Source organism: Hyperoodon ampullatus (genome assembly GCF_949752795.1).
Source record: "Hyperoodon ampullatus genome assembly, chromosome: 12".
NCBI classification, from domain to species: Eukaryota; Metazoa; Chordata; class Mammalia; order Artiodactyla; family Ziphiidae; genus Hyperoodon; species Hyperoodon ampullatus.
This window is the reverse complement of record NC_136925.1, coordinates 23057563-23083753: the sequence shown is the minus strand read 5'-3', so window position 1 is coordinate 23083753 and position 26191 is coordinate 23057563. Positions and strand designations below refer to the sequence as shown.

General features: G+C 43.0%; 1 protein-coding gene across 1 annotated transcript in view; it reads left to right on the top strand.

Annotated features, from left to right (window-relative positions):
- Positions 1-256: 256 nt before the first annotated feature.
- The window catches only part of BACH2 (BTB domain and CNC homolog 2), an 82821-nt gene continuing 56886 nt past the window's right edge, over positions 257-26191 (top strand). Inside the window, exon 1 of the mRNA XM_079716530.1 lies at positions 257-511. Within this exon, the coding sequence (XP_079572656.1) occupies positions 269-511 (243 nt within the window). The 5' untranslated portion in view covers positions 257-268. The remainder of the gene's footprint in view (positions 512-26191) is intronic.

Genomic DNA, 26191 nt, shown 5'->3' with positions numbered 1-26191 from the left:
CCATTAAAAGACCTGGCTTTGTTTCTGCGTGGTAAAAGGACTCAGTAAAAGGAAAGGAGAAAAGTCAGCCACAGAACACAACCTTCCAGATTTTTTCTGAGCTCACAATGCTAACTGCGCATAAGATGCTAACGAGCGGTTCTGCTTCTTTCGCCCTGGCTCAGGGCGGTGACTCCCAGGCGCTCAGCATCCTTTCTCACTGTGTCTCTCTGACTGAGGGAGCCGTGATGACCCAGGCTTGCTTGCTTTCTTTCAGGGTGTGAACGGCATGTCTGTGGATGAGAAGCCTGACTCCCCCATGTATGTGTATGAGTCCACAGTCCACTGCACCAACATCCTCCTGGGCCTCAATGACCAGCGCAAAAAGGATATTCTCTGTGACGTGACTCTGATCGTGGAGAGGAAGGAGTTCCGGGCCCACCGAGCTGTGCTGGCCGCATGCAGTGAATACTTCTGGCAGGCGCTGGTTGGACAGACGAGAAATGACTTGGTGGTCAGCTTGCCTGAGGAGGTACAGTAGTTTGGTTTGTTCGTGCAGTTGCTAACAGAGGTTTGTTGACTTGGAGACAGTTGGCTGAGGAGGACCTGGAAGGTAGGACCTGTGCCACATCCCTGCTCAGGGGCTGATGATCAAGTCACCCACACGTTAGGTTTGCGGCAGAGCCAGTTTCTATTGGATGCATTTCACGTCTCAGAGGCAAGAATCTGAACCTCACCTGTGCCTCACAGTCCATCCTGGTTTCTAGTTCACTTACTCGTCGGGTTTTGAGTAGTTTGCCCAAAGTTTAGTACAGTCCTGCGTGTGGGATCTCAATCACTGGGACTGTTGCTATGATTTTTCTCTTTCAAATGGTTGAAGGAACACTTGATTTCCCTTGAGAGTAAAAGAATGAAAGTATTCACAGCACCTTCCTTGCCCAGGGGGAAGAGTAAAAGCAGGCAGTCGTTTTCACAGTTAATACAGTAAGATTCTAAGAAGTGTAAACTTGCTTTTCTCACCATCGTTGAAAATACCCTACTCGGGTTTCTTAATTACTTCAGGGAGTCCAGTCACTTCTGTACTTTGGGGACACTAGTAGCTGGACTTGTTCTGTCCAGAGATGACATACAGTTGGATGGTTTGAGCTTCCAGAACTCAAAGGATGGGCTTCATGCTGACAAACCACTAAATTGGCCACCCCTTTGAATTGTCTATACAGTTACTCTTTTTCCATCATCCTGATTCCCCTTCATTTTTGTGGGACTAAGGGTAACACTGAGCAGCCTTAGGCTTTGTGTTCAAGGCCAGAATCATTCCCTGTGCACCAGCACGGTCTACAGTACCAGGGCTGCCACTGACAGTTGTGCAGGCTGTGCACTGCACAACTCTGAGGGGTACAACTCATGTTCATAGTCTATGTGAAGAGAGACCCAGAGTTGTGCCGTGATCCACAGAGCAGCTCTTCACAGCACCCCGAGGAGAAACCAAAGACCCGGTCACCCTGCGGGAGGTGCTAATGGGCACAACTAGCATTAAGTCTCAGGGGTCACAGATCCAGTGTCTCCAGAGGCCTGGCAAATCATATACATGAGTAAAGCAGGTTGTGTATAAGAAGTAGGACATTGGGGCTTCTCTGGTGGCACAGTGGTTGAGAGTCCGCCTGCCGACGCAGGGGACACGGGTTCATGCCCCGGTCTGGGAAGATCCCACATGCCGCAGAGCGGCTGGGCCCGTGAGCCATGGCCGCTGAGCCTGCGCGTCCGGAGCCTGTGCTCCGCAACGGGAGAGGCCACAACAGTGAAAGACCCGCATACCGCAAAAAAAAAAAAAAAAAAAAAAAAAAAAGAAGTAGGACGTGGTGGGGCAAGCAGCTGCTCCACAGAAAGACATTCAAGTTCAACATAAAAAACAAATAGACATACACACTACTGTATATAAAATAAACAACAAGGAAGCCAGGGTAGCTTTACAGATACCAGTCAAAATAGACTTTAAGATTTGCAGAGGGAACTAGATTCAATATCTTGTATTGAACCTATAATGGAAAAAAATCTGAAAAAGAATATATATATATATCAATATATATTCATAAATATAACTGAATCACTTTGCTGTTCACCTGCAACATTGTAAATCAACTATTCTTCAATTTTAAAAAATCCATCTATACCCCCCCCAAAAAAAACAAAAACAAAACTAGACAGGGGGGTCAGAGGGGTCACTAGATCCAGTCCCTTGTTAAGAAATGTCTGCTGTTACCCCTGCAGAGCAGGAAAGTGGCAAAGTGAGGGCTACATAGGCAGTTTCACATGAATATTCTTTGTTATGTACCCAAGTGAAGGGCCCCATTACCACTCCTCACACCACTGGCAAGTAGATAACTAGAAAGATCCTAATACTAGAAACAAAAGGACAAATCAGTTGAAGATAATGTAATTGGGGCTGGAGGAGGGAGGGATGCTTATGTACCAAGTGATGTGGGAAGGCCAAGAAATGGCAGCTGTGGTGTGACTGGTGATCCTGAGCTGCATTAACGGGCAAATACTTAACCCGTCATTAGGTGAGAGGATAAATATAAAAGACGTTTAAACTGGTTGGTGTTCGTCAAATATAAGACTCTTGCTTCTTCTCTTGAGGGCAGCAAGTGTGCCTTTGAACTTACTTTAACTCTAGAATTCTCTGAAAATATCTGACAAACTTCCAATTATCCAGAATGGTTTTAGGAAGGGGGTGGAGTTTACAGTTAATTTATTATCTGTGTCTGTTTGAGAGTCACCTCATACATGTTTTTTACTAATTTCCAAAAAAAAATAGATTGCATTAAAATATATTTACAAATGAAAACCATAATTTATGTAATTTAGACTCTCTTCCGTGACTGCGGGCCCCATCTGGAGACTCCCTGGACCTTGTGCCGTAAACCCTGGCCTGCCCCCCAGTTAGCTCTGTGATCCTGATCTAGTCACTTAACCTCTCTGAGCCCCAGTTCTTACCTGTAAAAACCCCTAAAATGCTGAAGCCCTTAAATTATTTATCATAATACGATACCAAGGCAGTAAAACCTAACCTAAAATTTTTAGATCAAATCCCTGATAATCACTTATTTCCTTGGCACTGGGCACTCTTTGAAGTAAGTGTGTAGATGCCACACAAAAATCTGCTGTTTGACCTTTTGATTGTTTGTGTTCCAGTTTAAGTGAGAATTGGCTAAGTGTTGATTTTCTTTCTAGTTGTGTAAAATGATTTCTGTTCCTACATCATCTGCATTTCCAAATAATTACAACATTCTGGTTCTTCATGTACCTGAAACCTTCAGATATAACGAGACACTTTTTTTTTTTTTCCTATGAAACGTGAATTCGTATTGTCAGTAACCCAGCTCCAGTCATCCTGCTGATGGGCGTTCAGGCCAAGCCCCATGTGGCATTCTCCTTTGTGGGTCTGTAATTGTGTCTGAGGCCTCCTTCCAGGAGCCTCTGCCTCTGCTCAGAGGCCCCTCCTGGGGCCCCAGGCGCTGGGCATTGGTTTCTCTCCTTGCCGTGTGCACACTGAAAGGTCCTTGCAGCCTCTCAGATGCTGTCCCACTTAGCTCAGTGAATGACTTCATAGAATTTGAATTAAGTGGTGAATAAACAAACATCCCAAACACTACCTTGGAAAGTAGCTGCTTGGAACTCACTGGCATTTGGTTCATATGATGTAAGAAAAAGCATTTGATTAGCTCCTTGGAAGTCTTTAAACTTTATCATCATAATCCATCACGAATTCAAATCACCTTCCGGCCGGGTCCCAGCCTTGCTCACTCTTGGCTTACCCCTGCGCTCCCTGCCTGGCCAACTGCTGAGCTTCACAGGGGCCGGCATGGCTGAGTCTGAACGCTCCGTCTGTGGGTCATGTTTCTTTTTTTAATATTTATTTATTAATTTGGCTGTGCTGAGTCTTAGTTGCGCGTGCGGGATCTTCGTTGCAGCACACGGGCTCCTCAGTTGCGGCATGCAAACTCATAGTTGCGGCATGCATGTGGGATCTAGTTCCCTGACTAGGGATCGAACCCGGGCCCCCTGCATTGGGAGCACGGAGCCTTAGCCACTGGACCATCGGGAAAGTCCCTGAAAGCTCTGTCTTTGGACTAGGAAACTTCCAGATACAAACCGCTGCCCTCTCACTCCCCTGCTCTGTCAGTTTAGGCCAAACCCGGCTGCAGCCTGCAGCCGCTGTCCACTTGTGCAGTTCTAGCCCCGTGCCCTGACTCCCGGTGGGCAGCGCCGTTACCCACAAAGTAGAGCCGACCAGAGTCCCGGTGTAGCCTCTCAGCTGAACACGGGAGAGACAGACGTAGAGGCCTCCTCCTGGAAGGCAAGGAGTCATGGAACTATCTTGCTTTTTTTTCCTTCTCCTAAACTGGCATGACAGATTGCCCCTAGGATTCCTGTGACTTGAGTGTTGCTTCCTCGTGGAAAAGCACATCCAGGAATGTGTGTCAGCAAAAAGCAGGAGATAAGCATTGTCCTTAGTACTTCTGTTCAGTGATGAAACAGGTCATTTGGTTTGTAATAGCAAGTGTATTTCGTGTTAAGAGATGAAGAGAAAGTGGGTCGTGTACCAAGAGTGGCAAGGCCCTTCTTGCACTGCTCCTTCGGATTCAAGCTGCCTCAACGAACACCTCCTCAGCTATGGTCATAGAGACCACTTAGGCTGGATGCCGGCCGTGCTGGAAGTGGCATCACGAGCATGATGTTAAGGTTATGGTGTGTCAAGTACAGAGGGCAGGAAAGGGGTGCAGCTTTGCCCATCAACCCCATTCTGATGGGCTGCTTGACTCCCACCCAGAATGCTAGGGAAGAGCGGCTGAAAGGAGGTTATTGCCAAGGTCTATTATCAGAAAGTCAAAAGATAACAAGTGTTGGCCAGGGTGTGGAGAAAAGGGAACCCTTGTGCACTGTGGTAGGAATGTAAATCAGGAGAGCCACTGTGGAAAACAATATGGAGGTTCCTCAAAAAATTAAAAATAGAGCTGCCATACGATCCAGCAATCCCACTTCTGAGTCTATATCCAAAGGAAATAAAATCACTATCTCAAAGAGATAGCTGCACTCCCGTGTTCATTGCAGCATTATTCACAATCGCCAAGACATGGAAACAACCTAAGTGTCTGTCAGCAGATGAATGGATAAAGAAGACATGGTCTGTATATAAACACACACATACATACACACAAGTAAATATTATTCAGCCTTTAAAAAAAAGAAGGAAATCCTGCTATTTGCAGCAACACGGATAAACCTGGAGGAAATTATGCTAAGTCAGATAAACCAGACAGAGAAAGACAAATATTGCATCTTCTCACTTATTTGTGGCATCTAAGGAAAAAAAGTCAAACTCATAGTAACAGAATAGAATGGTGGTTACCAGAAGCTGGAGGGTAGTGCAAAAGGAGAGATATTGATCAAAGGGTACAAACTTTCGGTTATAAGATGAATAAGTTCTGGAGACCTAATGTACAGCATGGTGAGTGTAGTTAATAGTAACGTATTATGGGGACTTCCCTGGTGGTGCAGTGGTTAAGAATCCACCTGCCAATGCAGGGGACACGGGTTCGAGCCCTGGTCCGGGAAGATCCCACATGCCATGGAGCAACTAAGCCCATGCGCCACAACTACTGAGCCTGCGCTCTAGAGCCCACAAGCCACAGCTACTGAGCCCACGCTCCACAACTACTGAAGCCCGCACGCCTAGAGCCCGTGCTCTGCAACAAGAGAAGCCACCTCAATGAGAAGCCCGCGCACCGCAACGAAGAGCAGCCCCCGCTCACCACAACTAGAGAAAGCCCCACACAGCAATGAGGATGCAACGCAGCCAAAAATAAGTAAATTTATATTTTAAAAAATAATAATAATGTAATATATACTCGAAATTCGCTAAGAGAGTAGATCTCAAGAGTTCTCACCACACACACAAAGGATAACTATGGGATGTGACGGATATGCTATTTTGTTTATAATGGTAATAATTTCACAGTGTACACATATGTCAAAACATCGCATTGTATACCTTAAATACATACAATTTTTATTTGTCATAAATAAGTAAAGAAACGAGAGGGAGAGCTTATTGCCAAGCCTCTGGCACCTTTCTTTGGGCTTGTTTCCTGGGTCCTCTCACTCTGTAGCGAAGGGGAAGGGTTCACGCAGGGAATGGCTGTAGGGGAGAGGTATGCATGGCCCCTTAGGCAGAACTTATGGAGGTAAAAATATATTTCAGACTTCTGCTCACTCACTATCTCTATCTTTTGCTTCCCCTCTATCTTTCTCTTTCTCTCTGTCTCCCAACATTTTGTGACAAATCTTGTTTTTGCAGTGCTAAACAAAAGGGAAAACTGACCCAGAGGGACTTTGGAAACACAGCATTTGTTGTGAAGTCTCCACCACAGGGTATAGTAAAGAATGTTCCTGCTGTAGTACTGCGGAGCACAGAGGCCAGCAAGGAAATTATGGAATCTTCATGTCTGAAAGTTTTTAGAGGCTATGAAAGCTGTTAATGTCTCTGGAATGGCTTAGGCCCAGTTTTTTAAAGAAGCAGTAAGACAGTCGTGACTGTCTTTGGACAGTCCTTTCAGGATGTCATACTACAGAAAGTACTCAGTGCTACAGCACAGGATGCCCCGAGCGTTCTGAGCCTGCGTGTGACTCTAGGGGGAGGGAAGGTTTGGCGGGAAGCAGGGGGTGAGGTCTCTGGGAAGTGGCATGACCAAGGATAAGAAGTGCAAAGCACTCCCCCACCCCAAAGCACAGAGCCAGCCCTTTAACATCCCCTCATTTATCACCTAGACAAAACTCAGAAGAACAGGTCAATTTTAGGAACTGAGGAACATCAGCCATGAGAGGCTGGGTAAACCATAATCAGGACCTTGGCACTAACTGGTCTTGAGCAAGCCGGTCGACCTCTTTGAGCTTCTGTTTCTTCATTCATTCACTTATTCATTCATTCTGCAAATATTTAGCAAAGGCTGTACCAGGAGGCGCTGTTCTAGGTGCTGAGTGAACCTAATGAGCAAAACAGACCTTACATTCCAGAGGAGGAGGAGAGACAGAAAATAAATAGATGTAACATGGACTTTGTTAGATGCCATTGAGGAAAGTAGAACAGGGAAGGGGGTAAAGGAACGTCAGGGTTCAGGTATGGCAGTTTTAACTAGGGTGGTCAAGAAAGGCCTGTTTGGGGGATGACTTTTGTAGAAAGACCTGAAGAAGGTGAGGGAGACAGCCATGTTGACATGTGGGGGAAGAGTGATCTAAGTGGAAGGAATAGCAAGGAAAAGGCCCTGGGGATGGAGTGGACCTGGCCTGTTGGACACACGGTAGCAACATGAGCAAAAGGTCGATAGGAGGAAGCACGTCAGAGAAGTATCGGGGCAAGGCTGTGCACCTTTTGGATACATTACCTTTCCTTGGAATGAGCTAGGAGGCCATTGGAGGTTTTCCCAGGAGATGATGATTTTGACTGTGTGAAAATAGATTGAAAGAGGGCAGGGGCAGAAGCAGGGAAACCAGTTAAGATGCTGAGGGCTTCCCTGGTGGCGCAGTGGTTGAGAGTCCGCCTGCCAATGCAGGGGACACGGGTTCGTGCCCCGGTCCGGGAAGATCCCACATGCTGCGGAGCGGCTGGGCCCGTGAGCCATGGCCACTGAGCCTGCGCATATGGAGCCTGTGCTCCGCAACGGGAGAGGCCACAACAGTGAGAGGCCCGCGTACTGCAAAAAAAAAAAAAAAAAAAAAGATGCTGAGGCAACAAACCAGGTATGATCTGATGGCCTGGACCAGGGTGATAGCAGTGCAGTGGTGATCAGTGTCAGATTCTGGTAATATTTTTTTTTAAGTTTGCAAACTTCTGTTTGTTTGGCTGTGAGGCTTGCGGGATCTTAATTCCCCGACCAGGAATCAAACCCGGGCCCCCTGCAGTGGAAGCGTCGGGTCCTAACCACTGGACCGCCAGGGAAGTGCCTCTGGTAATATTTTGAAGGTAGAGCTTATGGGATTATCTTATAGATTGGATGTAGGATGGAAGAGGAAGAGAAGAGTTAAGGGTAACTCCAAGGTTTAGGGCCTAAGCTGTTGGAAGGATGGAGTTGCCGTTACCTGGGATTGGTGAAGAGTGAGGGAAATAGGTTTCAGGTGGTGGGAGTGGGGCAGGATTAGGAGTTCTATTTTGTACATATTAAGTTTGAGAAGCGTGTTAGCATCTAAGTAGAGATGTCTACTACACAGTAGGATATACATGGCTAAAATTCATGGGAGAAATCTAGCCTGGAGATAGAAGTTTTAATACCAGAGTATTGGGGATATTGAAAGCCCCAAGACCAGATACAAATACCAAGTGAATAAGTGTAGACAGAAAAAACAAAAAGAGAGAGAGGTCTTAGGATTCATCCTTGGGTCTTTTCAGAACTAAGGGGTCAGGGAGAAAAAGATGAGGCAGCATGGTAAACCAAGAAAGAGTAACTATTGAAGTAGAAGGAAAAGCAAAAAAAAGTTTAGTATGTTGGAAGCCAGGTAAAGAAAGGTGGAGAGAGTAATCAACAATGTCAAATGATGCTGATAGGCAGCTAAGGTGAAGGCTGAAAATTGACCATCCAGCAATTTGGAAGCCATTCATGATTTCATTGAGCACTTTGAGAAAGCAATAGGAGCAAAAACCAATTGGGCTGTGTTCTAGAGAGAAGGGAAAGGGAAGGATTTGAAGAAGCTCATGTAGGCTACATTTTTGAGGCCTTTTGAGTTAAAGGGAGCAAAGAGGTGAGCCAGTAACTGGAGGGAAATAGAGTCAAAAGAGTTTTCCTTCGGGCTTCTTTTCTAAGTAGGAAGAAATTCCAGCACACTTGCCCTCGATGGTAAAGATGATCAATATTCACTCATATCCAATTTTCCTCTCTTTCCTGCACACACAGGAAGACCATATTTACAATCAGGTTTGCTGGGTAATTAGATCTAACCAATAAAACGTGAGCGGGAGTCATGTGTCACTTCTAGCCCGAGGCAGTTAAAAGTAAGTGTGAGTTCTTGGTGTTCTTTCACATCAATTGAACTGGTATTAGAGAACTCCTAGGTGGTGGAACCAAAACCCAGATTCTTTTTTTTTTTTTTTTTTTTTAGAGATTTATGTTTTATTTTATTTTACACCTTACTTTCCGAAAATAAATTTTAAAAAAACCAATCAATTAAAAAAAAACTTAAACACTAATCCAGCTAAAACACAATTAATTCCATTTTTACCTCTTTCCTTCCAATATTCCCTTACGTATACACATTTTAAATGGCTGCAGTCATAGAATTGCAAGATTATATATTGCTTTTTATTAGTTAACATCAGAATATCATATAATCTTCCCGTGTCAACTCATATTCCATTCCATGCATAATCTTTGCAATTGCAGTTTTAATAATCAGACTATTCAATTGCATAACCATACCATAATTTACCTTATTCCCTTTGTCAAACATTTATCTTTTAAACATAGCTAGTGAACATATTGTAGCATTTAGGGTTATTTAGTGTTTTTAGCTTCTGTTTTATCATTTATTTAAGAAATAATGTGGGAACTAGTTTAAGATCATTGAGTTCAAGTGTGAATATCATTATTGCTCTTATATACTTCTGTATTAATATCAAAAGGGTTTGTAGGAACTTACAGTGCCTACATGAGTAAAAAAGGAGGAGTCAGTTTATCGTACAGCCCAGATTCTTGAGTCACTGTTGGAAGAGAGCCATCTGACTCGCATCAGACTATGACATGAATGAGGACTTAACCTTTATGTTAGGCCATTAAGACTTGGTGTTTATTTGTTTGCACAGCAGAGCCCATCCTGACTCATAGTTGGGCGGATGGGAAAGTTCCAAAAGTGACAGAAAACTTGCTGACATGGCAGACAGAAGGCCAATCACTAAAAGAATGTCTTGAGGACTTGAGAGAGGATAGGATCTCCTGAGCAAGTGGGCCAACTCAACTCAGCAAGGCTCATCCTTCTGGACGTTGATGGAGTTGAACTGGATGATCTCTGGAGACCTAGCCTGTGCTACAGGTTGATGGTCTTGGAATTTTTCTAGGTTCCTGCTGGAGGGAGAGAAAAAAAAATCCTGCAGGTCAGAACTAGAGGAGAGATATTTGGATTGAGAGGTAGGGAAAGACCAGGGAGATGGGAGGCAGATTGGTCTGGAAAGGAGAGAATCATCTGACTTCAGAAGAGGTGTGAGCTCACTTGTCTTATCGTTGTTTGTAAATCCTCCCTGACTTTTCCCATATGGTCTTCGAGTTCATCGGAGATGACAGTTCAAGAGCTGTAGAACCACTGGGCTATTTGATAACCTAGAACATAGACAGATTGTAGAAAATGCAGATCATTGCATTGCGATTTCAGAAGGATCTTGAAAAAAATTATTATTATTTAATGACCTCAATTTCCACATGAGTGTGCAGGGATACAGGGCACCAGTTTGCCTTTCAGGGCTGCTCTTCAGATTAATGAAATGTAATAAGTTAAACTTCTTGGAAGGATGGTGCCATATAAACAGTAGGTGTTATTATTCCCATAAAAGGAAAGCACAGTCTTCTCTGATGAAATGGCTCTTACCTCAGACTCTTCATTAAAAGCTGTGGTGCAAGTTTCCAAGTTGCACTGGTGAGACTTGGTAGCAGATGAAAAAAAAAAAAAGCAAAAGAAGTCAAAATATCCCAGGTAACTACTTGCCGGCAAGTAAGAAGTTTTCAAGTCCTAGAATCGTGCTGATAAGTCTGAACTGCCTAAAGGCAGAACTTATTTATAGTAACACAAAGGTGACTTCCAGCCCTGAAATCTGGGCCTCCGCCTCGGATGGGGGTGCAATAAAGCAAAGCCATGAAAAGGGGAGCTAATACTATTGTGATTCCATCTCTGAAGGCTGCTTAGTGGTGCTGCTACAGAGGGAGGGAAATCTGGTGTGAAAATAGCCACAGCAATAGCTGATTTTAAAACTGAAATATATAAGCTATTTCCAAACCTCTTACATTTGTAAATCCTGAGGCCAGTAAGTCCTATTTAAAGAGCTTTATGCAGAGGTGCATTCCTCTTTTGGAATAGTAGAAGGAGTTGAGTGGACAAAAACTAAGACCTTTCGAAGAATTATTTTTAAGTGACCTGATTTCAAAGGTAGTTTTAAGGCTCTCTTTCACTTTACCTGTTTCACCCTGTATAATGTAGGATGACCACCGTCATCAACATTTTTAAATGCATTCATAACAAAGCCTTTGACAGTAAAGTTGTTTGCATTAAATTTTATAAAAGTAGGTACCAGTGTATCTATTCATTTCAAGACTCTTCTCTATATATGAATTAAATGTCCCTTACGTTTCTTGCTTTGCTCTGTTATGGAATCGCTTAGCTATTTCAGTTGAAATCAGTAATAGATTTAAAGACAGAGTTCAGAGCTGTAAAGTTCCTCACTTGATCAGGAATCATACATATTATTTTTGTCATATTTAATCATAGAACCCAGGCCTTTAACAGGGTACTTAATTAAACTTTTAATTCATGATAAGAAGTTAAATAGCAATTGGGAGGGTTTTTTAAAAATTATTTCCACGTTCCATCCAGATTACCAAAAAAATTTTTTTAAAAAAGGTATGATGGACATAATGGCTGTCAGCCAAGGGTATTGTAGGTCATGCCGACATGAGCTGGCAGCAAGCCATTGTCCAATTAGCATGACTTTATCGATGCAGAGTAGTCACTCTTGAGTTCATGGTTGAGTCACTAGTGATGGAGTGGTGCTTCCCTTGAGCCAGTGCTTCTTAGAGTAGGTTTCTTGTTCACTATTACCTGCCCTACTTTGCCAATAAAAGAGCAGGACCATGTAGGCTGAAAGCCGAACAGAAGAGAAACATTGATTATAGATCTCATTTCTCTTTGCTTCCTGAAAACTGAGATTGCAATTACACAGTGAAAGCATGGGGTGTTTTTTTTAATGAGTTACAAGAAATACAGTTTCCACCCCAAAATACTCAAGAGTTGGAATCCAAGAGTCAGTTTTGATTCTGTCTTTTCTTTGGCAGCTCTCACACTGAGCACAAATGGGGGAGGATATCAGTAGAGTTACCTAATCATCTTAATGGATTCGCATTCCATTCAAAAACTTGGAATGTCCCCAAACTGCTTCAGGCTTCAGCTCTGTTGTTGGGGTGTCCGTGACATTACTGGTGGGTGTGCAGTTCTACACAAGCAGACAGCTTTTGAAAGGGACCCTTCTTCTGGTGAGAACACCTGGAATCTTGGTTGAACAAGCTGTAAACCAGGAAACTGATTCAGGAATTCCTTAATAAAAGGGATCATATCCAGGCGTCAGGGTGGTGTGTGGTTGTCTGTAGGAAAGGCTGTTCTTAGAAGCACAAAGAAAGTAAAATAGTTGTTGGCACTCATCAGTTAATACCTTTCTGTTTATTTTCTTGTTTGTTTGTTTTCTTAACCAAATCACAGGCTAGACAAAGGGTTGGGTTGCTTTTGCTTTCAGGAGTGGGGCAATTAAAGAGCCGCACTTTTGGTTTCCTGATATTTCAGAAGTGTTCTTTTCCCCATTAACTTGGTGCACATAGTAAGATGTTTCACTTTGCCCTAGACCCCTCAAATATGTTGACAGTCTCTCTCACTGACAGTGGCACCTCTTCCAGGCTCGTCGGTGATGCAGTGAGCTGTACTGTCTGAGCTGGACTTCTGTGTGCAGCCTGGCAAAGGCTGTGTGTGAAAAAGTGAGTGCATTCAGCACCCTGGGTGGGATGGAGCCAGGCCTCCAATGTGAGCACATTTTTGGACTGATTGGCAGCAGAGAGAAATACTGGCAGCTGTTCCCAAGCAAGCCAAAAAGTTGGCCCGGGGATGGAAAAAAAAAATGCTGGGATTTAGCCAACGGAAGATTCCTGCGTCTAGAAGAAAATCAAAGGAAGGCTACAGAAGGTCACAATGACAGACCTCCAGCTGGTTGAAGTCACAACTATTTCATTTTGTCTCTGCTGTATAAAGGATAGTATTACTTGTCATTGCCACTCATTTTTTCCCAATTCTTTATTTCTAAGTCTCCATTTCTGTTCTCTTGATTTCTTTATTTTTTTAATTCTCTAGATACAAAATGAAATGACAGATTATTCTTCCTAAAAGTAGTGTATGGGCGATGTTATTTGCAGAGGCAGTATCAGCAACCAGAATTGAATAGAACGGGGCAGGTCTCAGAGAGCAGTAGCCACACGCATGTGTTCCAAGCCATGTTGAGTGATGTGGGTTGGAGTGGAACCCAACCGCGTTATGTGTGAAGATCACCTCAAAGATCTGTCCAGAGAGACCCTCTGACACCTCACAGCTTATCAATTATTCTTGTTTTATTAGTTACTAAAAGAGAAGGGTGGGAAAAACGGTAAAGTTCCTAAAAGGCCAGGAAAATGTCTGCTGAAAGATAGGATCCTCAACGGTCTTGCCATGTAAAGATGAGCACGCTCGTACTACGGGAGACATTTTCATATTTGATGTCATTCTTCCTTCCAACGAACACCTTAGACTATGTGCGAATATTCTTTCTGCCAGGTAGAGCTGTTGTAGCCCAGGAATTAAATTGTACCCTACAAATAGGAAGGTGGAAAGATTAAAAATGTGGACCACCAAAATTTGGGGGTAAGAAATATGCAGGATGCTAAGAGAAGATGTTTGAAGCACACCTTTTGTAACTCTGGGGATTTTGGGGGGGTGACTTAAATCCATCAGATTTGCAAGATATTCACGGAAATGCGATGACCTTTCAAAGCTCTGTTTAACAAAGTCTCTCCATGCCTCCTGTTTGAGGCTGTTACAGTAGATGTCAACCAGATATTCTCACTTGCTAACAGAAGAAATAGTATCCTGGCTACGTGGGGGGGGGGGGGATTTCAGGTCTATTAAAGGAGAATTTGATAACAGTACAAGATGCTAGACACTGCGGTAGGGTAGAAACAAACACAGAATTACCTTCAGAGGAGGGGTGTGTGTGTGTGTTTAAAGGACAAAGGGGTCAAGGGACTTCCCTGGCGGTCCAGTGGTTAAGACTTCGCCTTCCAATGCAGGGGGTGCGGGATCGATCCCTGGTCAGGGAGCTAAGATCCCACATGCCTCACAGCAAAAAAAAAACCAAGCAGAAGCAATACTGTAAAACAGAAGCAATATTGTAACAAATTCAATAATGACTTTAAAAATGGTCCACATCAAAAAAATCTTAAAAAAAAAAAGAAAGACAAAGGGGTCAAAAGGACAAGATGGCTTAAGTACAGCACTTCATAGAAGCAGAGGAATGGAACACATGACCCTTTTCTAGATCATTTCTTTTGGGGGGTTAACTTAGAAATATAAGACAAAACCATCTCCTCCAAGGAACTTACAATATAGTTGAAGAATCAAGACAGGGGCTTCCCTGGTGGCGCAGTGGTTGAGAATCTGCCTGCCAATGCAGGGGACACGGGTTCGAGCCCTGGTCTGGGGGGATCCCACATGCCGCGGAGCAACTAAGCCCGTGAGCCACAACTACTGAGCCTGCGCATCTGGAGCCTGTGCTCCGCAACAAGAGAGGCCGCGATAGTGAGAGGCCCACGCACCGCGATGAAGAGTGGCCCCCACTTGCCACAACTAGAGGAAGCCCTCACACAGACACGAAGAGCCAACACAGCCCAAAATAAATAATTAATTTAAAAAAAACACTACTCACCCTTAATATTTAAAAAAAAAAGAAATCAAGACAAACCATAGAAATCAAAGGTGTAAACAATTCAAGAGCATTTGCTGTAGGTGCCATGTTGTGTGTTAGCCGTTGCTTGTGCCACAGAGGTTCTGATCTGGGCAAGGACAGGATTTTCCTTCCATCTCCTAAAACCACCTAAAACGAACACTCACAGGATCGATCAGACTTCCTTAGGGAACAAGTGGGGAGAGAGCCTCCAGGAAAAGACACTGGCACGACAAAGAAGCAGTCTCAGGGCCTTGAGGAGCCAGCTCTGATTCGCACGAAGAGTAGATTTGGAGAAATAATTCAAAATATGGTCAGATTACATGGAGCCTTCCTAGGAAAAAATAAGGTTTAGACCAAAGAATTTAATCTTGATGGAGTAAGCAATAGGAATTCACTGAAATGTTGTGAGCCAAAAAGTGACAGAATGAAAAAGAATTTAAGGAATAACTGTCTGGCAATGGAATGTTGGACGGATGGGACAACACAGTGCTCCAGACGGAGGGCACAGCCAGGAAGCTCACCCTGCTCCCAGCATGAGCTGATGAAGGTATGTGCCTGCTGAAGAGCTGGAAGATGCCAAAGACCGAGTATGGGACTCATCAGTGGGAAAAGAGGCCTTCCAGCCTTGATATATATCTATAGTGCTTTATAAGTTCCCAAGGCACCATGAATGCAAAGCTGGAGATACAGATGTGAGGAACACGGGCCCGTAGGTGGTGGCTGAGACCACCAGGAATTGCCGATCCCTTTCAGAAAAGCGAAGAGAAAAATGGTCGGGGGCTGAGATTGAGCTGCTATACTTAAACTCCCATTGTTGGTTCCTCTAAGAATGAAGTCTACTCTGGATGGCTGGTTTTAAGGTTACCTTCATTTATTTGGGACATATTTAAGCCCCAACAATTTATCAGACTGAGGATACATATAGAGGTGCTCCCTAAATTACCTCTTAAGGAGTATACCTTCCAGGTGAAACTGTGAGCATCATGCCTTACTTAGCACACATGGATACAAGGACCTTCAAGGAGATACTAAATTTCTGGAGGACAGAGCCTCTAAAAATACCTCAAGGGGGGCTTCCCTGGTGGCGCAGTGGTTGAGAGTCTGCCTGCCAATGCAGGGGACGCGGGTTCGTGGCCTGGTCCGGGAGGATCCCACATGCCGCGGCGCGGCTGGGCCCGTGAGCCATGGCCGCTGAGCCTGCGCGTCCGGAGCCTGTGCTCCGCAACGGGAGAGGCCACAACAGTGAGAGGCCCGCGTACCGCAAAAAAAAAAAAAAAAAATACCTCAAGGGTATTTGTAATCCAGTGCCACATACTTTAAAGTGCCAGGAGCAGATTCAGGCAAAGGTGATCACTTACAGTTAAAACCTATGATGAATGTTTGCTGGACATTACTATAGTAGCTAAGCAACACACACAGACACAAAGTAACAACACACACACGCTCTACCCACAAACCCAGGCAGGGGTCAGTCTGAGCATCACTCCTGGTAAGTCACCTAGGTGTTAGATATCTTCTGATGATATTCATGAAATAGGCACTCTCCCCAGTGATGTGTTCCGTGAGTAACTTGACCTCATAAAGCCTTTAGATATAACTTCCAGTTAGAGGAAAACCAATGATTACAAAAACAAGCCTAACAACACCTTGAGGTAGCAACAGGGCAAATCCAGAAGGTGGGCTGTTCTGCAGGACAAATGGCCTGATTTCTTCAATAAGTCAGTGTCATAAAAAATGGACTATGCTAAATTAAGAGTTAAGGGATTTAAAAACTAGATGCACTATGCGGTCCTGGAGTGGTTACTCATTTGGATAAACCAGTTATAAAGGACTTTGGCGGGGGGGAATTGGAAAAATCCAAATGTGGTCTGGGTATTAGGAGAAATTTTCCTGAAATGGAAACGTGGTAATAATTGGAAGACTGAGAAACAGTAGGTCCTGTATGATCTCGGTTTGGTTAAAAAATACAAATTGGAGTGTGTGTGTGTGTGTGTGTGTGTGTGTGTGTGTAAAGGAGCCAAAGGACCTGTGCTAAAGTGTTAAGAGTGGTGACCTGTGAATGGTGGGAATGTGATGCGTTTTGTTTTGCTTGTCTGCATTTTCCAATTTCCTACCATGTACATTATTACATTTCTGTAATAAAAAGGTTATTTGAACAGTTCAGTGGATAGAAGGGAAGGAGGGAATGAAGACTGGGTGGAGTGTGGAGCATAATACTGGAAAAAGTACAACTCCACAGTGTGGTATTACATGTGATTTCAAAACTTCTGTGGCCCCATCGATTTTCTTCCTAGAAGCACCAATGCTGCACCAGTGCTCCCTGGTCCCTTCCTTCCAGCTCCAGGCCCTCCGTTCTCCTAACTAAGAGACTAGAGTCCTTAACTAGGACCAAACAAACTTGCACTCACAGTCTCATTGGTTAAACGAAAATTAACCCAGAAAGCAATAAAGAGAATAGCTGTCTTCTAGTTCCTTCTTATTAAAAGTGTGAGACCTTTTTTCATATTTAAATTTACCTTGATCATTGAAACCTACAGATGCTCTTCCTTCCTATATGTTCTCTAGTGTTGCATCTCTGGAAATTACTAGTGTTATTTTCAGTGAAAATAGCTCAGATGTTTCCCAAGACTGACCCTCTGTGCCCCCAGATAGAGAAGGAAATTCTCACCATCTAGTCAAATCTTGTACAACTATGAAGGAAGTAGCAGATGTGGGGAGTGTCACTCCTTTCATGTTACCCTGGTCTACAGGTACTGAAATTGAAGACAAGGAGAGTCCTTTCATGAATATTTTCAAACCTATGTAAATATCTACAAATGCATGCTTTGGAAGTTACTCAATCAGCTTACTTCAGGCTTAGGTTATATACTGAATATCTCCAGATAGTTGCTCTTTCAAGGATGTGTCAGAATGTTCAATAGGAAGGACATGTTTTTGTATTAATCAGTCGGATGATGACATTTTCAAAAACCAAGAGTAAAAGACGCTGCTTCCATCCTCAACTGGACTTTGTTAAAAAAAGGACAACCATAAAGTCGTCCCTGGATCCTGGAAAGCCTGGACCACTGGGGGACCTGCAGTAATGAGGTAGTTTCCCTCCATCATGCCCAAAGTCTGGAAGAAGACAACTGACACGTGTGTGATTAAGATTTCAGAAGAGTGAGTCAAAATAGAAAGTGATGCTCTAGTGGGCCTGCACCTGTAAGTCTCACACTCGTGTTTAAAACCACTTAATGCAGACTGCTTCCTACTCTGTGGTCAACAGAATGCTGGTTCTTCCGTACTTCCTCCTCAGGAGCCTCCAGAAATACCTTTTTTTAAAAGTTTTTTTATAAGTGATTTTCTCTTAAATCGATCTTTAGCTTGTTTTCATGGGAAATCTATAGTATTTAACTCTTCTAATACCCATGTATTAGTCTGCTCAGGCTGCCATAACAAAATACCACAAAATGGGTGGAATAAGCAACAGAAATTTATTTTCTCACAGTTCTAGAGGCTAAAAGTCCAAGACGATGGTGTCTGCAGGTCTGGTTTCTCCTAAGGCCCCTCTCCTTGGTTTGCTGATGGCCTCCTTCTCGCTGTGTCTTCACATGGCCTTTCCTCTGTGCACAGAGAAAGAGAGAGAACACTGGTGTCTCTTCCTCTTCTTATAAGGACACCAGTTCCATCAGCTCAAGGCCTCACCCTTATGACCACATTTAACCTTAATTATCTCCTTAAAGGCCCTGTCTCCAAATATGGGGAGATGGGGATGAGGATTTCAACATACGAATTTGGGGAGACACAATTCAGTCCATAATGACCCACTAAAAAATAATGGGTTTATACAAATAACTAAACAACATAGGTGCAAGATTATCCACATATGTACAACTACACAACCACTCACTATGTAACCGTATGGAAGAAAAAAGATCTTCAGGGACTGATATGGAGTAATCTCCAAGATATATTTTAGAAGGCAAAAACAAGATGCAGAAGAGTACATACACTAGGTATGGTATGCTTCCTTTTGTTTAAGAAACAAGAGAAAATATGAGTATGTATTTGTAATGCATATGTATAATTTATAAGTATACACACACATTTGCATATTTTATTAAAAGAAACACAGAAAAGACAAAAAATTATGAAAAGGTGACCTATGGGAAGTGGGTGAAAACGGAATGAAAGGATTTGAGATGGGAGTGACTTGCTATCATTTTAATTGGTATTGACTTTTGAACCATTTAAATGTTTTACATAGTCAAGAAATTAAAATTTAATCAAAAAAGATGAGAAGCAGCAAGCCCTAAAATTTAAAACAAATAGAAAAAAATGAACTCACCGTATATTAACTTGGTTAATTAACCACACAGAATAAAAGGATACATTAGATTAACTTTTGAACATGGTTCTATGGCTAGACATCCTCTGTGGGATATTCTTCAATACAGCTGGCCTGAACGTTTCAAAAGTGTCGTTGCCATGAAAAACAAAATGATGGGGGACTCTCCTAGGTCAAAGGAAATTAAGTGGGACCAAATGCAGTAAGTGATCTTGATTGGCTCCCAGATTAAAAAAAAAAAAAATTCTATGAAGGACATCCTTGGAGGAATTTAGAGACCCAATTTAGACTGTATATTAGTTTACAACATTATGCCAACATGAGTTTTCTTGGGTAGGAAATTATTATTTTGGTTATATAGAATGTTCTTGTTCTCAAGATATATATGCTGAAGTATTTAGGAATGAAATGTCATGATTTAATTTCGAGTGGTTTTGGGAAGAAATGTATATGTGGAGGGGGTGGGGGTGTGCTTATCTATAGATAGATAAAGATATAGAGAAGACAGCACACTTTTTTGCTTAAAACACTAGAAGGTATTTATTGGGACAGCTTCAGGCACAGTTTGATCAAGGGGAGCATACAAATTTAGCAAAATTTAACAGTTGATGTATTGAGATTAAAGGTATATGGATGTACATTTCTTTCATCTTTTCTGTAGGTTGGAATTTTCAAGATAAAAAATAGGGGAAAAAATAATAGATATGGATTGATTTTGTCATGAAGGTGCTCCATTCACAAGAAGCATTTACTAAGTACCTACTCTGTGCCAAGCCCTGTTCTAAGTGCTGGGGATGTAGCCGTGAACAAAGGCAAAGAAAGTTGGAGCTCTCATGGGCCTATATTTTAGTGCGAAAGACAAATAAGAAAATAGATAACTTTAGATTGTGATGAGTGCTAAAAGTAAAATAAAACGAGGTGATGTGATACAGTCATCAAGGGAGAAGCAACATTAGATAGGGTGGCCAGGGAAGGGTTCTCCAAGGAGGAGACTTTGGGGCTGAGACCTGAATGACCAGAAGGAGCCATTCATTCATTGACCAGATTTGCATTGAGCACCAACTGGGTGTGCTCTTCTAGGTACCGGATGTAGCGGGGAACAAAATGGGTACACCCTCTGCCTTCCCAGAGCTTACATTCCCATTAGGGGCAACATACAGTAAACAAGAATACGTAAGCTGGTGATCAATGTTACAGGGGAAAATAAAATAGGGAGGGGAGTAGTTAGTGAGGACTGGAGTTGAAATTTTGTTTTGTTTCGTTTTGGCATTGTAGGTTTTTAAAAATTTTTTTGAAGTATGCTTGATTTACAGTGTTCAGGTATACAGCAAAGTGATTCAGTTATACGTGTGTGTATGTGTATACATATACACATTCTTTTACAGATTCTTTTCCATTATAGATTATTACAAGATATTGAATATAGTTCCCTGTGCTATACAATAGGTTCTTGTTGTTTATCTATTTTATATATAGTAGTATGTGTCTGTTAATCTCAAATTCCCAGTTTAACCCTCCCAACCCCTTTCCCCTTTGGTAACCATAAGTTTGTTTTCTATATCTGTGAGTCTATTTCTGTTTTGTAAATAAGTTCATTTGTATCATTTTTTAGATTCCACCTATAAGTGATATCATATGATGTTTGTCTTTCTCTGACTTACTTCACTTAGTATGATAATCTCTAGGTCCACCCATGTTGCTACAAATGGCATTATTTCATTCTTTTGAATGGCTGAGTAATATTCCATTCATCTTCTTTATCTATCTTCTTTATCCATTCATCTGTCGATGGACATTTCAGTTCTAAGTTGAAATTTTAGACAGGGCAGTTCGGAAAGGGCTCATGGAGCAGACAACGTACAGAGACCGGGTCTAGAGCTGGGGTGTTGGGAGAAGACAGATAGTGAAGGGCCTGATGGGCCATATTAATGATGTTGGCTTTTACTCAGTGAAAAGGGATCTTTTGGATGGTTCTGGATAGAGCGGTGACATCATCCAACCTATCTTTCTACAAGATGGTTCTGGATGCTGGGTTGAGAATAGGCTACAAAGGGACGAGGGCAGGAGTAGGAATACCAGCTAAGCATCTCCTGCAGTAATTTAAGCAAGAGGTAGTTTGTAGGAGGGTGGTGGCAGGGGAGAAATGCAAAGGCTTGGAACCTGACTCTATTTTGAATGCAGAACTGCCAGGACTTCCCACTAGCTGATTGGAAGTAGGATATGAGAAAAAGAAAAGAATCCAAGATGACTGAGGTTTTGGCCCTAAAAACTGGAAGGCTGGGAGTTGCCCTGAACTGAGGTGGGAAAGAAAAACTGCCCAAGGAGCAGGTTTGAGAAAGGACGCGAGGGATGGGGTGGGTGGACGGCAGGATCTGGGGGCAGTCAGCAGCCAGAGGGAAAGCAAAAGCCTGAAGATCTACTGAGAGTTTCACCGCAGGCTTGTGCAAGGATAATTAGGAATGCCTTGGGATAAATGTTTTCATAGAATTTTTTTCGTTTGCAAATTAACCTTTTGGTAATTTGAGCTCCATCCACTCAGATGCAAAAGTTAACTCCCAGTTTGCACTGTCAACTGCCTCTAGGAGTCTGGCTCCCACGTGGAGATGCTATAGGAGGTCTCCCTTGTTCTGGGCGCTGGGTGGAAGTTTTGGTGAGAAAGGGGGATTTGTGCTGAAGATGTGGCTCTATTCACAGTGACTTGTGAGGTGGCGTTGGTGGGAGTGACCCTGTAAGGTTCAGCCGAGTGTTATAGTGATTCCCAGACATTTTTTGCCAATGATCCCTTTGACATGCGACTGAATTTCACAGGCAGCCTTTCAGTTTTGAACCCAAATTTCCCTTCCCTCTGTGCCCCTTGCCTGCGTCCGCGAAGGATGCACATTCTGAGCATATTTCGTTCCTCAGGAGCAGGCTCTGGCAGCTCAGAGACTATTCATTCACATTCCATTGCCTCTTCTGTGCGCCCTCCAAGATTCCATCAGAGGCTGCGCTTAAAATAATGAGGCTTTATTTATGCAGATTCTTTCTCCCCCCAGAAAGATGCTGAGAGCTTTTCATGGAAATTCTTGAAGAATTGCTGAGGTTCCATGGACTTCAGAAAGTGTGCTTGAAATGGGGACTCTGACAGTTAGGGCCCCCAGTAAGGCTTATTGATGGAGAGAATGGACCTTGAACCCACTCTGTCACGAGGACCCTCTCTCTGCAGCTGTAACAACATCCTGCCAACTGCAGTCCAGCCCAAGACAACACTCCAGGGACCTCCCTTTCTAGCCAACACCAGAAAAAGAAGCGGGGTGGACTTGCCTTCTCCCTCTCCTTCTTTATACCTTCTCTTCTTACCTCCCTGTGTTTATTTAAAAGCCATATCAGTCACAAAAAGCCAGTCACAAAAAGCCAAATACTATATGATTCCACTCAAATGAGGTATCTAAAGTAGTCAAATTCATAGAAATGGAAATAGAATGATGGGTACCAGGGGCTGGGTGCTAGGTGGTAAAAGGGAATGGTTTAATGGTTACAGAATTTCAGATTTTTTTTAATGTTTATTTTATTTATTTATTTGACTGCGCCGGGTCTTAGAGTATCTAGTTCCCTGACCAGGGCTCGAACTCGGGCCCCCTGCATTGGAAGCATGGAGTCTTAACCGCTGCACCACCAGGGAAGTCCTAGAATTTCAGATTTTTAAGATGAAAAAGTTCTGGAGCTCTGTTTCACAGTAATGTGAATATACTTAACACTGCTGAACTATACCCTTGAAAATGGTTGAGATGGTAGATTTTATGTTACATGTTTTTTACTACAACTTTTTAAAAGCCACATTAACGGCATTACTTCCGTGAAAGGAAAAATATACAAGTTCTAAAAAGTGGAATGCTTTCAGACAGGGAGAACAAGCAGAGGCCATGGGGTGAGGTTTTTATGTTATAACTGTAGATGTTTCATCCATCTCCCCATGATTTTTCTGGATACACATATGTATTGTGTGTGTGTTTGTGTGTAAGCACTCCAGCATTTGTACACTTGTATGGGTCTTCCAGACGTGGTTATTATCATCCTTACAGCATAAGAAAAAGGTTTCAGAATCACCCCCCAGGTCACCCAGAGCATCCACTGGTTAGTCCTCTGCTAGGTTTCATATCAAAGTAGTTAGTAGTCTAGCTCGGCTCCACTTGGGGGCAAATTGCTACTCTGGTTTATATTGTTATTACTTTTGGTTCAAAAGTTCCTGAAATTCAGTTTCTTTTGTGCTTCCTATGCACGTGAGCCCCTTTTCTAATCAGTTGTTGAATTGGATAATTCCCTGGGTCCTATGGAGTCTGGCCTCCACTGGCTGCTCTGTCTGTATTAGAAGGTTATTTCTGAATCTTAGGATTCACTTCAATCCTTTTTTGGGAATAAAATACATGACATTATTTGTAATTGTAACTTGCTTTGAAGTTACAAATGTTTCAGAAGAAGAATTCTGAAGGAGCATGATTGTCTTACCATCCAAGGAATTCTTCCTTGCTCCATCTTGTAGAACTGGAGAGGCCGCCTCTGCACCAACATGACCATCTGTGATCAGAGGCCAGTGTCAAGAGAAGGTCCCTCCAATGCCACCTTCACAACATGAGACCCAGTTCAATCGTTCACCTCGACGTTGTGTCTAGAATTTGAGTTAGAACCACCAATTAGATGATCACTAATTAGATGGTCACAGGCCTGGGAGAACCATCCAAGAAATTCCAACCCAGAGTCAGGTCCTAACCATGAGGACAGGAAACAGATGTCTAAACAGGAGCTAGAACGGTGACCTCCAGGAATCTATGTGGTATCATCATTGCAGGAACATCTCTTTTGCCTTCGCCTCAGGTTGCTGGTACAGAACCATGTTCTCTCCTAAGTTGTGACCATTCTTGATAAATTATAGATATGTCTTGAATATCAACCATGAGTAAATCACAGTACATGTTGCCATGTCTTAGAGGTATCCTCCACCTCATCTCACTTGTTTCATTACCTTTTGTCTTTCACCTCTTCTACTTAGAGTCATTTCTTCTTGTTTCTTTTCTACTCATGTTGAGATTACCTGGTTCAGTCCTAAAACCTGTCCAAGAGATTATTAAGGAGGAAAGGCTTTGGGCTATTTTCTCCTGCCATTTTAGAGTGTGCAGAATGGCAGGGTGTGTACAACTTTCATGATATTTTTTAATGGCTGTTACTGTGTCAAGCCCAGGAATAATACGAGATGGGGCATGCTGCTGTCCATTCAAACAAAACTGTGGTTCCATGTGACAGGCTATACTTGCTCTCCTGACAGGTCTAAATAGAAAGGGCTTACTTGTTCAGCAGGGGAAATCATGCCTGGAAATAATGCCTGTGTAAATGTCTTGAAACTCAGACTGCTGAGTTTGCATTTGTTTAATTTCTAGGTTCTGCAACTACACAGTTGAATTTTTGTTGAGTAGATACGATGGCCTTTGAAAATGTACATACTTAGGAAATCACTGACTTCTTTATTTTTTTAATGCTGCCTTTCATTACATTCTGTCAAGGCTTCCTGTGTTCGTGATCTCAGCAGACTGGTTGGACTAGGTCAGAATTCCAAGCTAAAGTAGCTTGAAGCATGTGTCGTTCACAGGCTTATAGGAGACTTGGGGAAGTTTAAGAAAGCTCTGTTTGTTTTGCCAACTCACGCGTCCATATATTTTGCCAGCAGTATCCAGAGTAAATGAAAGTACTATCCACCTTGTCTTTCTTCCTTGTCGATTTTTGTATAAAGTGTTTAAGGAATACTAAGAAGCATAACTCCTCTCAATTATTGTGGTAGAAAGTGAGGAATATAAAGGATTGAAAGTCAAAAGATAAGGCATGGGGCTTCCCTGGTGGCGCAGTGGTTGAGAGTCCGCCTGCCGATGCAGGGGACACGGGTTCGTGCCCCGGTCCGGGAGGATCCCACATGCCGCGGAGCGGCTGGGCCCATGAGCCATGGCCGCTGAGCCTGCACGTCCGGAGCCTGTGCTCCGCAACGGAAGAGGCCACAACACTGAAAGGCCCGCGTACCGCAAAAAAAAAAAAAAAAAAAGATAAGGCATGTTAGGAGTCATTTAGTCCGATCTCCCATCAAATTTGGAATCCTTTTGTGATAATGACATGGGTAGCTCTCCAGCCTCTGCTGAAACACCTCCAGCAGTGGGGGGCACACCACTGCTTAAGAGCCCCTTTCATTCTGTACAACTGTGATTACTAAAAAATTCTTCATTTTTCATCGAAATCTACCTCCCTGAAATTTTCATCTGTGGTCCTGTTTATGCCCTCTGGAATGGACGAGAACAAAGCTCATCTCATCTTTCCATGATAGCACATTAACTCTCCAAAGACAACACTTGTATGGGCCCCATATGTCTCCCTTTCTCTGGGTTGAACATCCCAGGTTCCATCACCACCTGGGACATGGGTTCAGTGTTCATCATGGTGCTTTTTGCCTGGCCTGTTCTTAACATACAGCACCAGGGCTAAATACAAGAGTCTCAGTGTGATCGAAACAGTAAGGTATCTAGAGAAGCTATAACCCCATCTCTGCATTATACATCTCTTGATATAGCCCAGGTTGTGTTAAGTTTCCTGGCAACTGTGTCACGGTCCTGACACACCTCATTAAGCCAGAACTCTCCCATCCTGTTTTTACAAAATTGACCTTTTTTTGAAAAGTATAGTTGATTTACAATTTTGTGCAAAGTTGACTTTTTAAATTCCAGGTCAGGAATTGACGCCTCTTTGCTAAATTGCATCCTTACACATTTACACCATAATATCAGCCCATGGTCATCATTTAGGGTCTTGCTTCTGTCTCCTAGAGTATCTTACCAGCTTGCCGCCCAAATCTTTTCCAAGTCAGAGATAGAAGTTAAGCAGGACAGAGTAAGCAGAAAGCTGGGTCTTATCACCAGACAATTTTCCTCAGGTTGAAGCTGACAGTAATCCATCGCCCAGCCACAGATTGCTTAATTTTACCATCTTCTAGACCCCATTTTTTCATATGACTTAAAGAGTGAGCTAAGAGATGTCAGCTGCCTTGCTGAAATCCTGGGATGCTATTTCTACTGCATTCTCTGAGCAGTGATCCCATCAAAACCAGA